The 14,011-nt window shown below is 49.7% G+C and overlaps 1 protein-coding gene across 1 annotated transcript in view; it reads right to left on the bottom strand.

Moving 5' to 3' along the window:
* PAXIP1 (PAX interacting protein 1) overlaps positions 1 to 14,011 on the bottom strand; it is a 51,387-nt gene that overhangs the window by 35,265 nt on the left and 2,111 nt on the right. The window contains 3 exon segments of the mRNA XM_053217828.1: positions 4,021 to 4,084; positions 6,435 to 6,478; positions 10,808 to 10,942. Coding sequence (XP_053073803.1) covers positions 4,021 to 4,084; positions 6,435 to 6,478; positions 10,808 to 10,942 — 243 coding nt within the window.

The following is a 14,011-nucleotide window of genomic DNA, read 5'->3' as shown; positions in this document are numbered from 1 at the left end:
GGCCAGGCTCTCCGTCGCACTCTTGGCCTGTCCCCCGAAACCTACCCAGCACATCACAACGGAGGCCCAGCCTGCATCAATACCGGCTCGGGAGAAGGCAGATGGTGTGTGTGCTTCTCAACGTCTGCGGGCACAAGCTGCCTTCCCTACCTCTCCCTGGGAGAGTTCTGGAAGACTCCAACAAAGAGCTCCAGCCTGTATCAACACCCTGACAGGGAAAAGACAGAAGGTCACTGAGAGCCACCGAGCAAACGGTCCTTTCGCAAAGGCGGGGTCCTGCCTGGTGGGCGCGTGTGCGGGCAGGTGCGCCAAAGTTCAGCAAATGGTGTGGACGCCCGAAGAGTCTCTGCGTGGTGCGGATCCACCGTCGAGACGGCTCCCTCCGGGTACAGTTTCCACACCTCGCACCCACTTTTACACGCTTGTGTGTGCTACGACACGCGGCTGGTTCACAAGCGCGTCCTCCCTTGTGGATGGTGCGTTCGCTGAGGGGAGACATCCTATCTTAGTTTATTTTACACCCCCCATCGGCATTGCTCCCGTCACAAAAGGACTCATCTGGTATTTGTTAAACCACAGTCCCTTAGCTACACGCTGTGCACGTGGTCTGTTAACACATCTTAAGCTGAATTAACATTTTTTAGCAACCAGAAAACATCAGTGTCCGCAGTGCACTCTTCTCAACTGGGGTGTCAGCAGGTGAGCTGCTCTCACCCTTATCTGATCGAGCTTTCTGCACTCAAAAGCAGAGCTTTTTACCATGTGATCCCATCACACACTGGGGATTCCAATCCATCATCCTAAGTGATGGACGGCGTAGCAAGTGATCCATAAAGATCAAACTAACTCCAGATTCTGAGTTTTACTACCTAATGAGTTTGCTAAAAGGATAGAAAAAGACTGTCACAGGTCCTTCTAAATTCAGTTGCCTGCCCACCACAGACCCAGCCACGCCCCGGCAACGTATTTCACACCTAGATAAAAGTCTACGGGCTGGACCGCTTCCCAGACCACATGACCAAGGGACCCTTGTTCACCTCTGCCCGTGCTCCCTACCACCTAGTTGTGGCTTCTTCCATGGGCTCTCCATTCTCCCCCTCCCTGCCCCTCTGCTGTCTTCTCAGCCCAGACCCTGAGGTCCGCATGGACCACCAGGCCTGCACGATGGCCACCAGACCAATCAGCAGTCCTGTGTCCCTGCCCAGCATTCTTACTCTCCTCTCCTGAGTCACAGGCAGGACTGAGGGGACACCCGGAGCCATGCACAACTATCTGCTACAAATCAGCGCTCCCCTCCTTTACTTGGGGTCCTGCTGCTTCCCAGCAATAAAAACTGAGTCTGATTTCATGCCTGGTTTCTAAAAACAATTCCCTCTTCCTCCAATAGCATCTCTATGCTCAGATTTCTTTTCTGCAGAGCCCCTTTACTGCATGCTACCCAAGGCTCTGCTCCTGGCTACCTACCTTCTAGGTTCCTCTGGAAGAAGCAAATTCTCTGCCCGTCACACACCCGAACATCCCCACATCTGGATAGCTAATCGACACCCCAAACTCAACGTGCTTCAAACCAGCTTCCCTGAGGAACCAGGCTCCCGTTTCCCCTCTCCAGCAGTAATGCTGGCACTTCCCCCAGGCTCCCGGCCTGCTCGGACCCACAATTCACTGCGGAGGCAGCTCCAGGACCTGCCACACGGGCGCCCCGGGGTGCTGCCTTCTCCTCCTTCGTCCCAAGTGTGGCCACATCACCAGGCCCTGCCGATTCCCGTCCGGGCCTTGTATCCACAGCGCCATCCCGAATCCAAACCTCTGCCTCAAGTCCAAGATCACACCCTCCCTCTGGCCCAAATTCTCATCCCCACCCCGGCCCCATGTCCTGCTACAGCCCCCAGACCAGCTGCACCTGCCAAACTGCAAGGATTTTCGTCTGCTTGTCTGCGTTTTTCAAATGTCCTCATGTAAATATTTGTAATCCTAAATTAAATACTTAAGAAAAAAGGAAGGAGCATCCTACTGGCCACTCCAGGAAGCTCAAACTCCAACATCTGGGTCCGTTCCCGTGCTCTCCGCCCCCACCCTCCCAAACGCTCTCTTTCCTCTGCACTCCGAGCGCACACCTTCCGTCAGCAGCCAGCCTTGGCGCCCTCGTCCGTCCTTCCATGTTGCTCTGCCAGGAACGCACTCCCCTATCCCACTTTTGCTCTAATTCTGCCCATTCTTTGGGGCCCCTCAGGTCTGACATCTCCCCTCCCCCAGGCTTCCTGACTAGGTCGTCCACACGGGTGACTGCTCTTATGATCTCACGCACCAACACCAGGCCACCTGATCTAGCCCATCATACAGCAGGTGTTGTGTGTGCCTTAACCTTAGTATTGTAGATCTGATAATCTGTTACCTTTGTGAAATGTAACCACTTTTCAACCTTTGTGAAATGTAACCACTGGTGTTTTCTAAGACTAAAAGTCTTCTCTGATGCTAAACCCATAGTTAATAAGGATCCCTATTAAATGAAGGTAGCAAAGACAAAAAGAGAGAATTTCACAACTTTAAAGGACTCCAGGAATTAACTAGATGCAAACACAAAAAAGTGAGCCTAACTGAGCTTGCCTACTGTGCGGACAGGGAAGGGGTCAAACTGTGGTGGGGAGACCGCCAGAACGAAGGGGGAGCCTGGCCAGCCTGGCTGGGTGACTCCCGACCACAGAGGCGCATGGCTGAGAGCGACGCCCTCCCAGATCACCCAGGGCTTCGAAGGCCCCTCCTTGAGGCTTCCACAGCGATGGGAGCCACCCTGCTCCTCACCCAAGTCATTGCGATGCGTCCGCAAGGGCATGTGGCAAGGTCACGGTCAACCACACCTCTTCCTGTGCTCGTGCTGAACAGATTATTCTACGCTATTTCAAAATGAGTTCAAACAACACCAGCTGGACTTGTTACAATGGTTTTTTTTTTATAGTTTGAGGGTTTTTAGCTGGGGGTGGAGGGCACAGAACACAATTTAAAAATACCGAATATCCACTTTCCTCACTACCTAGAATTTACCATGGCTAACGTTGGGTCCCTCCCTTCAGACATTTCTCGTATATTTTCCTTGGCTAATGGAACATGCACATACCTACGTCATGGCCTCCTCCCCCCGCCGCTTAAAGCACTGACCTCCTCTTTCTGTGTTTTCATAAAGCACCACCGACACTGGCTATGTACTTACACTGCCGTGCAACTGCACACAACAGGTTTCTGAACCATTTCCAACAAGAGGGTGACCTGATTTTTTTTCCCATTTTACCCTAGATATTCTACACGATGCTCTGCTCAGCGCCTTCATCTATCAACCTGCCCTTATTTCTGCCAACCTGGGATACGTTTCTAAACCTAAGAGAACCGTAGGGGAAAACAAAATGAGTTATTTTAGGGCTCCCGTCACTACCCAACTTGCGTAGAAAGCAGCCGCGCTGAACTGCATCCCCGCCAGCAGCGAGGGGAGGAGGGGAGCGCGTCCACAGGTGCACCGGCACGGCACACACGCGGAGTCAGGCCTGCACACGCGGCCAGGCGCGCAGGGTCAAGCGCGAGAACTGAAGTTCTTACGCCCGTGCTAATAAATGTTCGTGTCCTGATGGCAAAGTGTGTCAAATGTTATGTCCCGCTATTTGCGATTCCTCTTTACAAAGAGTTGTAAACTCATTTTTTTGCCTTATCTACTGAGGTTTTATTTTTCTTTGCCTTTAGGAGTGAATTTTTGCCATCTTAAATAATTTCATTTTCACTATTTTTTCACATTCAAATCTTACACCTTTGTAATTGTTTACGTTAGAAAGACCATTTCACCCATTAAAACTTTAAATCTTAAGTCTAAGCAGGAACGTTTAAATAATTATAAACGTATCATAAGGTCACACTGAACATGCAGCTTAGTAGAGAGCTTCTTTAAAACTGGTTTACAAACAGGTCATAAATCTGAAAGTGTAAAAACTCAGAACTGCTATGTGTAAACAACACAAGACGGACTGTAACCATGCTTACCTGGGAGAGGCAGGCAGTGATTCCAAAAAAGATCTGACACGACTCTGGAGAAAAACCATTCACTCTGTTTTATAGTTATTAAGATTCCACTGAAATGAGATTAGTGCAACCTGCATTTCACGAAGACGTGCTATTTGCCTACTGGGACGTGATCCACCCCACCCCCGCCCTCCCACTCAGTCCACGGAGCAAAGAGACTCAGATTGGCCAAACAGTAGAGGAGCCTCGAGAAGGAGCAGCAGACAGCACAGAGACAACGGGAGGTTCCGTGAAGTGCTTTCTAACTCAGCGCCTCCACCAACATCAAGAAAACGGGCCCAGTACACTCGCAGGGGAAAACATCTGACCTCCGAGGGCTGGCTCACTCCACACACACGTAAACACACACACACACACACACACACACACACACACCTATATACACACACGGCACAGCAATTACTTTAACAGCACATTCCAAAGTCTAGAGTTTATTTTAGAAGGAAACGTTAACGGAACCTCTGGGCTATGACAGAGAGAATCTTCCATAAAAGAACTTGGGTTCTAGTCTTGCTACCACTGCTAACTTTACGAAGCTGGGCAAGACCAACTCTAAGCTTCGGTTTTCCTTTACTAAAACAAGAGTTAGAATATACATAATTCCCAACTCTCCCGGCTCTAACACTCAGATTTTTAAAATTCATGCAAAAGAGCTGTGTGCCAGACATTGGGCATATGGCTCTACCCAAGGAGACATGACCTCAGGGCGCCAGTAACATACAGCCTATTCAAAGCCAACACGAGGACTTTTTTTGAGGAATCTGGAGTGTCCACAATTCAACATGGGTTATTAAAGTATTGCCCTGTTTTCCCAACAGGAATAAAGTATAGCTACTGAGGCAAGTGAGTGAAGAAAAACAGATCAAACTGAAAATCCTATTGTAATCTGGAAGTCTCCCACCAGCCCTGCTGAGAGATCTCATAATTGATGGGAGCCTGCCTGTCTGACTAACCTCTGCAGACCCCAACGTCATGCCTTCAGCCCCATTATCCAAGATCGGTTTCCATGCTCCTACCTGTAGCTCAAGCATTTTCTCCTTCCAAAGCCTTGGGGAAACATGAACAAAGGCAAATCTAGATTGTGCCGTCCAAGAGTCTTGGGGATCCTTTTATGTCCCTTCGAGCTGCGCTTGGACAGGCAGATAAGAACTCAAGGGGAGGACAGCTTCTTAAGGAATCTTGTGCAGAGAATAAGTGATCCACAACAGGAAGAATTAACCTCTCATCTTCAAAATTATCCCTCTGTCTCCCAGTCTTTTTTTTTTTCACCTGTACTTAGAAAACAAAGACTCCCAAAACAGCAAAATGGGATGAAAACGAAAACAAAACACGAACTGATTTCCTTTAACTCTTCAGATTATGGATGAAAAGCCTTAGAAGTTTTGAGTTGGAGTTGCTAGAGTTCTGCACATCCTCCAAGAACTGCTTATAGAGGGATGTTGTGTTGATTTGAGGCCACCTATATTTAATACACAAAGATTTCCTCCGTCTGCATCAGTTCAATAAAGTAAAAATGCATTCCCAGGACCCACCTGGCCGAGCTGCAAAACAAAACTGGACGAAAGAGATCATCATCTGCAATTTTAGCATCAGGGTACCAGGTACCCTGAAAAGGAGCACCTCCACGATTAGGTTACGCGGGGAGTGACCCTCCAGGGAAGCTGCACACGGCCAGGGTGAAACAGAAGCCACGAGGCTCAGAACACGAGAGGGCAGCCCGACATCTCACCCAAGGCAGGGAGGACCGTGCTCTAAAGCCACACTCAGGAAATGCAGAAGCAGGGGACCATGCGTGGGAGGGAGCTCCCTGAGGGCAGCAAGGACACCTTGTCGACCCCTTTAGCTTTGGTGCCCAGCCCACAGCAGATGCCAGCACGTGTGTTAAAGAAACCTTCTACCCGACGTAATCAAAAAGAATGCCAGCGCATATCAACGAAACTAGAAACGTTCTGACGTTCTCTTCCCGTATCCGTTCTTCAAGTAACTCATGATTTGGCCCACGCAGACTTACGGGTTTGGAAATAGTCCACCTAACTAGACATCACAAAACCTGTTCCAGAGACGAGAAGCTGAGGTCCAGAGAGGAGGCCTGCCCGAGATCAGAAAGCCCTGTCCTGGAACTGGAGCCCGGTCCCTGCAGCGGGCGGCCCTCCCTCCGGGGGTGGGGGTGGAGGCGGGGGTCCTTGTCTCAGACAAGGATCAGGTACAGAAAATCCGAATCAGAATGGAAAACACAAGGAACAGGGGACACGGACACACACACACACACACACACACACACACACACAGGCCCAAACTAACGAATCCACTCAGTTACCATTTCAGTCTTAAACCCAGAGTTGTCCTTTCCCTCGCCCCTTCCCCAAAAAGGATACGGCAGAAGAGCTCCACACTGAACGGACAATATCACCCAAGACGGCTGAAAAAGAAAATATGAACTCAAATCAAAAAATGCTTTCAATTTACAATCAAAATGACATTTCACCAGCCCTGCTCCTAGAAATTAAAGGCTTTGTTATAACTGATCACAAAGCACCCAGATTATGAGTATTCAAGTGGTAAAAATATCAAAGATTAGTTATTATTGCCCAAGCGAAAAAGCTCAATTACAGAACAAAGCACTACCACGTATTTTAAAAACTATTATGCCTATAAATGTAAATTCTAGGCACACACACTATTAATGCTTAAGCGTCGAGGTTAGCTGGGAACTGTCCTCAGACCCGAAGGGCTGGGGTCTGACAGCCAGGCCTACCCCCTCCCCATCCCAAGCACACTGGCCCTCCCTGGTTTCCCTCTTCAATCCTGAACCCAACCGAGTCTAAGTTCATGAGTATTTTTAGTAATCTCCAGTAGATATAAATGCTGGTAAATCGTGAGAAGTATTTCTGTCTGGTAATTTTTTATGAATTCCATAATTCAGATTAATTATAAAACCTTAATTACTACCTTTTTGGGTAACTTGTATTTTTGAAAATTTGTATTTCCACATTTTTAACATTACCTTCACCTACGTAATACCCCACTTAGCCAGCTGAAACTTTCAGAAATTTCAACCAGCTGAAACATACACACAGACTTATTATTCGTGCATTAATTTATTCATCAAGTACTTATTGAGAATCTATTTTGTCCCAGAGATGGTACAAGGCACTGGGGATATAATAACAAAGAACAGGTATGCGGTCTTTGCTCTCATGCAACCTATGTTCCAACCTAATGATCTCCAAACTAGTTTTGGCACATACTAAGAACTTTAGAGGGACACCTGGGAGTCTCGGTCAGGTAAGCATCCGACTTCAGCTCAGGTCATGATCTCACTGCTCGTGGGTTCGAGCCCCATGTCAGGCTCTGTGCCGACAGGTCAGAGCCTGGAGCCCTCTTCAAGTTCTGTGTCTCCCTCTGTCTCTGCCCCTCCCCTGCTCGTGTGCTGTCTCTCTCTCTCTCTCTCTCTCTCTAAGTTAATAAACATTTAAAAAAAAAAAAAAAAAAAAAAGAACTTCAGAAAACAAAATACCCCTGTCGTTTTTTGGGTAACATCAACAATTTTTCAGCCTAAGTTTATAAAAGTGTGTCTTCTGTGAACAGGGTGTAGGAATACTGACCGTTTTATAAAATAAAGATTGGCTCCGCTTGGAATAGTTATTTCATGATGATGTGATAATTTCACCACGCATTTTAAGTAACTAAGTGCACCAGGCTGAAAGCGAGCACTTATGCTTCTGCCCAGCACTTCACCCAGTGGGCCTTCACATTCTCTGATAATCCCGGGGAAACTCCAGTTCAGTTTAAGGGAGCTGGCCGGCGTCGGTAGCCAACACTGGCTTGGACTCTTCTATAGTGAGTGTCGTCACGTGAGCCAAGCTTCATGGTCCACGGTAGCACCCAAAGCCCCGCGGAGCCCTGCTTGCACGGCTGCACACCGGGGCGGCTTTCGAGAAAGCAGCATTTCTAGTCATCCCGTGGCATGGCGTGACGTGGAGGGTTCCCAGAGCCCGGGGCGACGCGCTGTGACAGGACCTGGGCCGGTGAAGGTGCGACTCTTCCCAAGGACACTGGGTACAGGTACCCCTTCTGACTATCGCGTGGCATACACCCTGGGCGGTGTCCCTTGGGGAACTGGGGGGCGGGGGAAGCATGGGTATTCCCACTTGAGGGTTGAGGGCCAGCCACCATCAAGTCCACGCAAAGCACAATCACCCCCAGGCCCTCATTCACATGAGTCTAGGACACACTAGTAACAATAAAGCAGAAACGGAGAACCGGAAACCGGAAAAGCATCGTAACAAGGAGCTCTTTATCCCAAAGGCCAGTAACACCAGCCCACTGCTGGTCAGCGTTAACATTTCCAACGATGCCCTAAGGCCGCTGAGAAAAATAAAAATAGGTCCATTAAAAAAGTTATTCCAAGAGTTTTGGTGCCTAAAGATGCAAGTTTTAAAGATCTACGCAATTCAAATGTGCAAATGATAATCTGTCGCCGTGTATCAGGACGCCTCCTTTTTAGAACGCACTTGTCAAATTTAATATGTTAAAGGCCAAGGGATCTGCGCTTATGGAGCCAGGCCTCTGCCTCCGTCGGCTGAGCTCAGACTAAGAACTTGAGGGTCTACTGGCGTCATCGTGGCGGGGGGACACGGACTGCTGGGCCAGCTCTGACAAGCCCCATCACCCTGTCACGTGGCGCCACAGTCCCCGGACAGGACAGACGCGGCCGCCAACTGCCAGTAGACTGGGGCGCTGGAGACAAGAGCACCAGGAGTGCCACCGGTGTGCCTGGGGGCTCGTGCCAAACTACAGCCAAAAGGGGCCGGGTGCGCCGGGGCAAGCTAAGCCGGACTGGCGAAACGGTGAGAGTCACAGAAGCTGGCTAATAGGCACTTCGTGCGGCCTTATTACAGCCTGACTCTTCCAGAAATACGACGTGTAAAATAAAGAAGACTGCTTTTCTATCTGCGAACTGTACAGGGACTGATCGCCACTCAGAAACGTGACCTCGCAGCTGGCGACTCTGCCTGCAGAGACGGGGACAGGTCTACATTTCAGGAGTCACTTCACAGCGCCTCCACATACGGCGGCAGGTGACCTCCGCCTCCAGGGGGTTGTGCCCAGTACTTCCGTAGCGAATACGTGATCTTCACTTTCCCATTTTCCCCCTTTACATTTCACTTCGGGGTACTTACATGTCAACCCAGGTACACATTTGTGTATACGTGTTTTAAATTGTGGGACGCTCCTCTACGCAGAAGTAAGGGGATAATAAAGGGGGTATTACAAAGCGCAAGAAGGGATTTGGCCGTCACCAGATTTAAGACCCACTGCTCTAAATGACCTCAGCCCCCACACTGGTTAACACGGGGGCCCTTTTAAGGTTCACTCTGAAACCTACACAATCCATGTGAAGTCACTGTCACAAGACAACGGGCTCCATGCTACCGAGAAAAAGAAAGTGTGCAGGGAAAGGGGCCAGAGACACGGTCCCCACAGCTAAGGAAGAATGGAAACAAACCAGAGACAAAAGCAGGATCCAAGGGAGGGAGGTGCCCGAGCCCACGGCCCAGGGCCTGTCGCAAGTCTGTGTGTCTTGCGAGGTGGGGTCAGGTGGACGGAGCAGGAAAGGTGCGGATATTCCGTCTTCACGAAGGACGTGGCCAGGCTGAAACGCACCGTCTAGTGCAGGGACGTGACCACTGTATTTCACTGCTGCAAATGAACAGTCGCTCGGACTTATACAGCCGTCTCTTGAGAGTCTGGTCTCTGAAAGGCTTCTCCTGAGACACAGATCTGTTCTCAGGTTTATTTTCAAAAATCAGATTTCTAAGCCTGAAAGGCAGTTTCAGAGCCTGGACACTGATGAGGTGCAGACCTCCCAGGGCCAGGCCGGCTTTTCTGTATCCCAGCCTCACTTAATGGCAATCCTTCCTGATTCTAGCCTCTCTTGTTACTATACCACAACAACTTTTATACTGATTTTAGAGCAAAGTGTTTGATGGCATAAAGAAGAAAAGAAATACGATAGTGGAATTAAACTATTTTAGGACAAATATACAATACCTCTGATTAGAAAAAAACTGAAGGACTAAAACTATACAATTACATTTAACATCAGTCAACTCAACTACAGGCAGCAAGAGAAGAGCAGCACAGTGTGTAATCAGCAAACTCTGAACAACTCACCCACCCAGCTGAGGCCCCCACTTTCTAAAATAAACTAGCCGTCAGCTATGTAGCGGTACCAGTGACGGCCACCAGGTGGACAGCGTGACACATGGTCATCGCGACCACTGTCGGGGAGCAGTTGAACAGCACGGCAAAGGGGGGACGGGACTCCCTCCAACATGGCTGGCTGGAAGTTAAGGCCACCTGACACAGCGGGGATGGATCGTGACCCTGCTCCAGGAGTTACCTCCTGTCAGGACTCTGTCTGCCCCTGAGACTGAGCACTTTCTCCCGAGTCCCCAGTGCCCGCTGATGACACACCCCCTTCCAAGGCTCAGGTCCTTGGCGTAGAGAGCTCCAGGCAGAGTCGAGATGGGGCCACCCCACGGCAGGTGCATCCGCTGACCAATCTAGACCTAAGGGAAAGGGCCTTCTGCCGTGGTGGGTTACGAGCTGTCCAAAGAGCTTTGTTCATCCGGCAGCTTCCTCTACAAAGCAAACACTCTGAGAAGAGTTCCACGAAGTCTTGAACGTATTACTTTCAAGATACACAATGAGATACATAAAATCAATTCGATTTACTACCGACCTTAACGACAGGTAAGTCAAAGACTTCCCGAGCTTCTCCAACCTCAGGATTGTCCCCGTCTTCTGAGATTATGTGTGAGGCTAGCGCGTTGTAGGACACTTCCTTCGCTTTCCCAGCTTTCAGAAGCTGGATAACCTTTTAAAAAAACACACAAATTAAAATGGAGAAACACATTTCATTCTTCTTTTTTTTTTTAGCGTTTATTTTTGAGAGAGACAGAGTGCGAGCAGGGGAGGGGCAGAGAGAGAGGGAGACACAGAATCCAAAGCGGGCTCCAGGCTCTGAGCTGTCAGCATACAGCCCGACACGGGGCTCGAACCCACGAACCACGAGATCATGACCTGAGCCGAAGTCGGACGCTTAACTGACTGAGCCACCCAGGCGCCCCCGTTTCATACCTGATTTACACAAATTATTGTGAACAATGAAAAGTGTAATAAACACACGCCGTGTCCACCACATCAAATTAATAACTGACTCTGAGTCATACGCAATCCAACATTTGAGGACAGTGAAAAGCAGCAAATCTTGACCCACTGACCAGGTAAGCACAGAGGCTGCGAGCCAGGTACTAGGCAGTATCTTGGTCTGACAGACAGGGGCAACAGTACCCAGGCCCAAACTCAAAGCGCTTAGGGACAGGCGGTTTCACCAAAACCAGGAAAGCTTCTGGAAGAAGAGCCACTTGAGCAGAATCCCGATGAACTTAAGGAGTTGGCCACACAAAAATGCAGGCACCGACGGAGCACAGCATTCGACACACGGGACGGGACACCAGGCCAGACCACAACCGGCCTGACCTCCTACGCAAAAACATTTGTACTTTATCCTGAAATAAAACACAAGCGTCTTCTGGAGCGACAGAAGGGTTTTAGGCAGGGAAACGGCATGACCAGATTTCACCCAAAGACTGCGGTCAGGGCAAGAATGGAGGGAGTGTGAGGCACCTGCAAGCGCCCGGGGGAAAGCAGCAGGTACTGACCTGAGGGACTGTCCCAGGGACAGGAAGAAGGAAGGTACGGGAGAACAAGCAACACGTAGTGCCTGGGAGGGGGGACAGTGCAAAAGAGAAAGTGCTGGGGACACAGCAGTAGCAGTCACTGAGGAATCAGAGGTGGGGAAGCACGAAGAAAAGTGCTTTAGTCTGGGCACATCCTCTGGGTGCCACATGGAAGGTCTAGGAAAAGACATCAGTGGTCCTTGGGGAGACCTGGGCCCCCAGCAGGTGGGGAGTCATCAGCACGTCAGCGACACGGTGGTGGCCAAAGTTCTGAGGGTGACCGAGATCCCCAGCTGCTGAGGGGTGAGTGAACCGGACCCTGCTCACCCGCCAGGGACAGGGGAAGGGGGCGCAGAGCCCGAGTGGCCCAGGTGGGCACCACCTACGAAGGTGATCTGGCGCCCACACGGCTCGATTGACCCACAAGTCGGACTTTTTCAGAACATTTCACTCACCATCCAGAGATAGCAACTGGGGCTGATGCTAAGTATTTGGTTCACACGTGACCCAACAACGGTGGTAGCAACCAATCACCCCCACTTCCCTCCCTGGCCTCCAAGCATCCACGTCCACTCAGCTTGTCCCACAGAAAACGACACCCTCTTATGCAGCCTTCACGTGCACTCCTGACCCCACTACCTGTTTTAGGGGTGTTGAGATTTCCACCCCCCACCCCCCCCCCCACTGGTCCTAACACGCGCACGCACACACGTCCGGGCCCCTTCTCTGCTTCCTCTTTGTGACAAACCGCTTGGAACAACGGTCCAACCTGTGTTCACTGCCTCACTCCCTGTTCACTCTTCACCCACTGCCGCCTGCCTTTTCTAGAACTCTACGGAAACACTGAATCTTCATGGACCTTGAGGATACCCAGACCACTGGCTTCTTTCCAGGCTCCACAAAACTGAAGCTGCCTTACTAGCTTGACCTCCTATCACCCTGCACCAAGTGTCCTGATCATCCTGACGTATCCCAAGTATATTAAGGCCTCCGTTCCTGAGCACACGCGTTCCACGTGAAAGGCCTCACTTCACCCTCTTCTTAACTTCTGCGTATCTCAACAGCCAACTGCAAAGACGCCGACTTTGGAAAAGTTCAGGGGTGCCCAACACAGAAGTCTGCTGTTGCCACACCAACCACCCTACACCACAAGGTCTTCAGGTGGGCCCCCCACTCCCTACCAAGAGGGGGTCCTCAAGGATACGAATCAGGTTCCACTCCTCTCTTACATCCACTATCTAGGCCAATGCCTTAACAGGTACTACGTGCTCAATATGCATGGACTTTCTGAATCCGTGTTTGTAAGATTCAGGGAATCAATGGTTGGGCTGTAAATCATTTACAAAATATCCTGTTCCAGATCAAAGTGGTTTGCCAAGGACATTTTGAAGCACTTAGATTTGAGTCATGGTTGAGCAGATATGGTTCCAACTCAGCTTTTTCCAGGTTTTCAGTAATATTTGGTTCAAGTCCCTTGTAAGATAAAGTCAAAACCCTAAAACAAAATAAAGAGAGTAGCAAAGAAGTGGGAGAGAAGACCGATGGATACTAAAAGAAAGGAAAATTATCAACACGGGGAAAACGGTCCCACTGTTACAGGCACTCATTGTGATCACTCTGGGTTCAACACCTGTTTACCTTCAAACTCAAGGCTGAGTCTCTTCACCCCATAAAGTAGAAAAAGGATCCACCTTGGGGACCGTGCCATGCGACAGAATTTAGTTACTAAGACACCCACAGACCAGCCTCCAGAAGGCCAAGACCAATCAGCCTTCCATAATTCCTTTTACGCCAACCAAATTTACTTCTTAAACACCAGTCTCCACTCTTGAGGCCTTAAGGTCCGATCATCTGGCTCTGCATCCACTCCCAGCTTGGCAGTCACAGCAAAGGACGCCCGAGACAACTTTAACCACATCAACTTCAATAAAGGGGATATTGTGAGGATGCACCTGAAAAGGATATCCAACCAAGACTCATTTCCACCGTGGAAAAGGAACACTCTGGCATTTCACCACATGTATCACTTAGAAAACCCACGATACCCTTAGGGGTGAGCCCAAACTACGAAAAATTAAGTGCCTAGAGTGATGGTACTCCCTGGCTATTTCCCACATTTCCTGTTTAATTCCCCCAATCAGGAAAATCAAACAACAGGACTTCACTGGTGGCAAAGTGAGCGCTTCTCACGTGACTGGGGCTGC

This window comes from Acinonyx jubatus, chromosome A2, assembly GCF_027475565.1.
Source record: "Acinonyx jubatus isolate Ajub_Pintada_27869175 chromosome A2, VMU_Ajub_asm_v1.0, whole genome shotgun sequence".
In the NCBI taxonomy this organism is placed as follows: Eukaryota; Metazoa; Chordata; class Mammalia; order Carnivora; family Felidae; genus Acinonyx; species Acinonyx jubatus.
The sequence above is the reverse complement of the archived record's forward strand: the minus strand, read 5'-3'. Positions and strand labels throughout refer to the sequence as shown.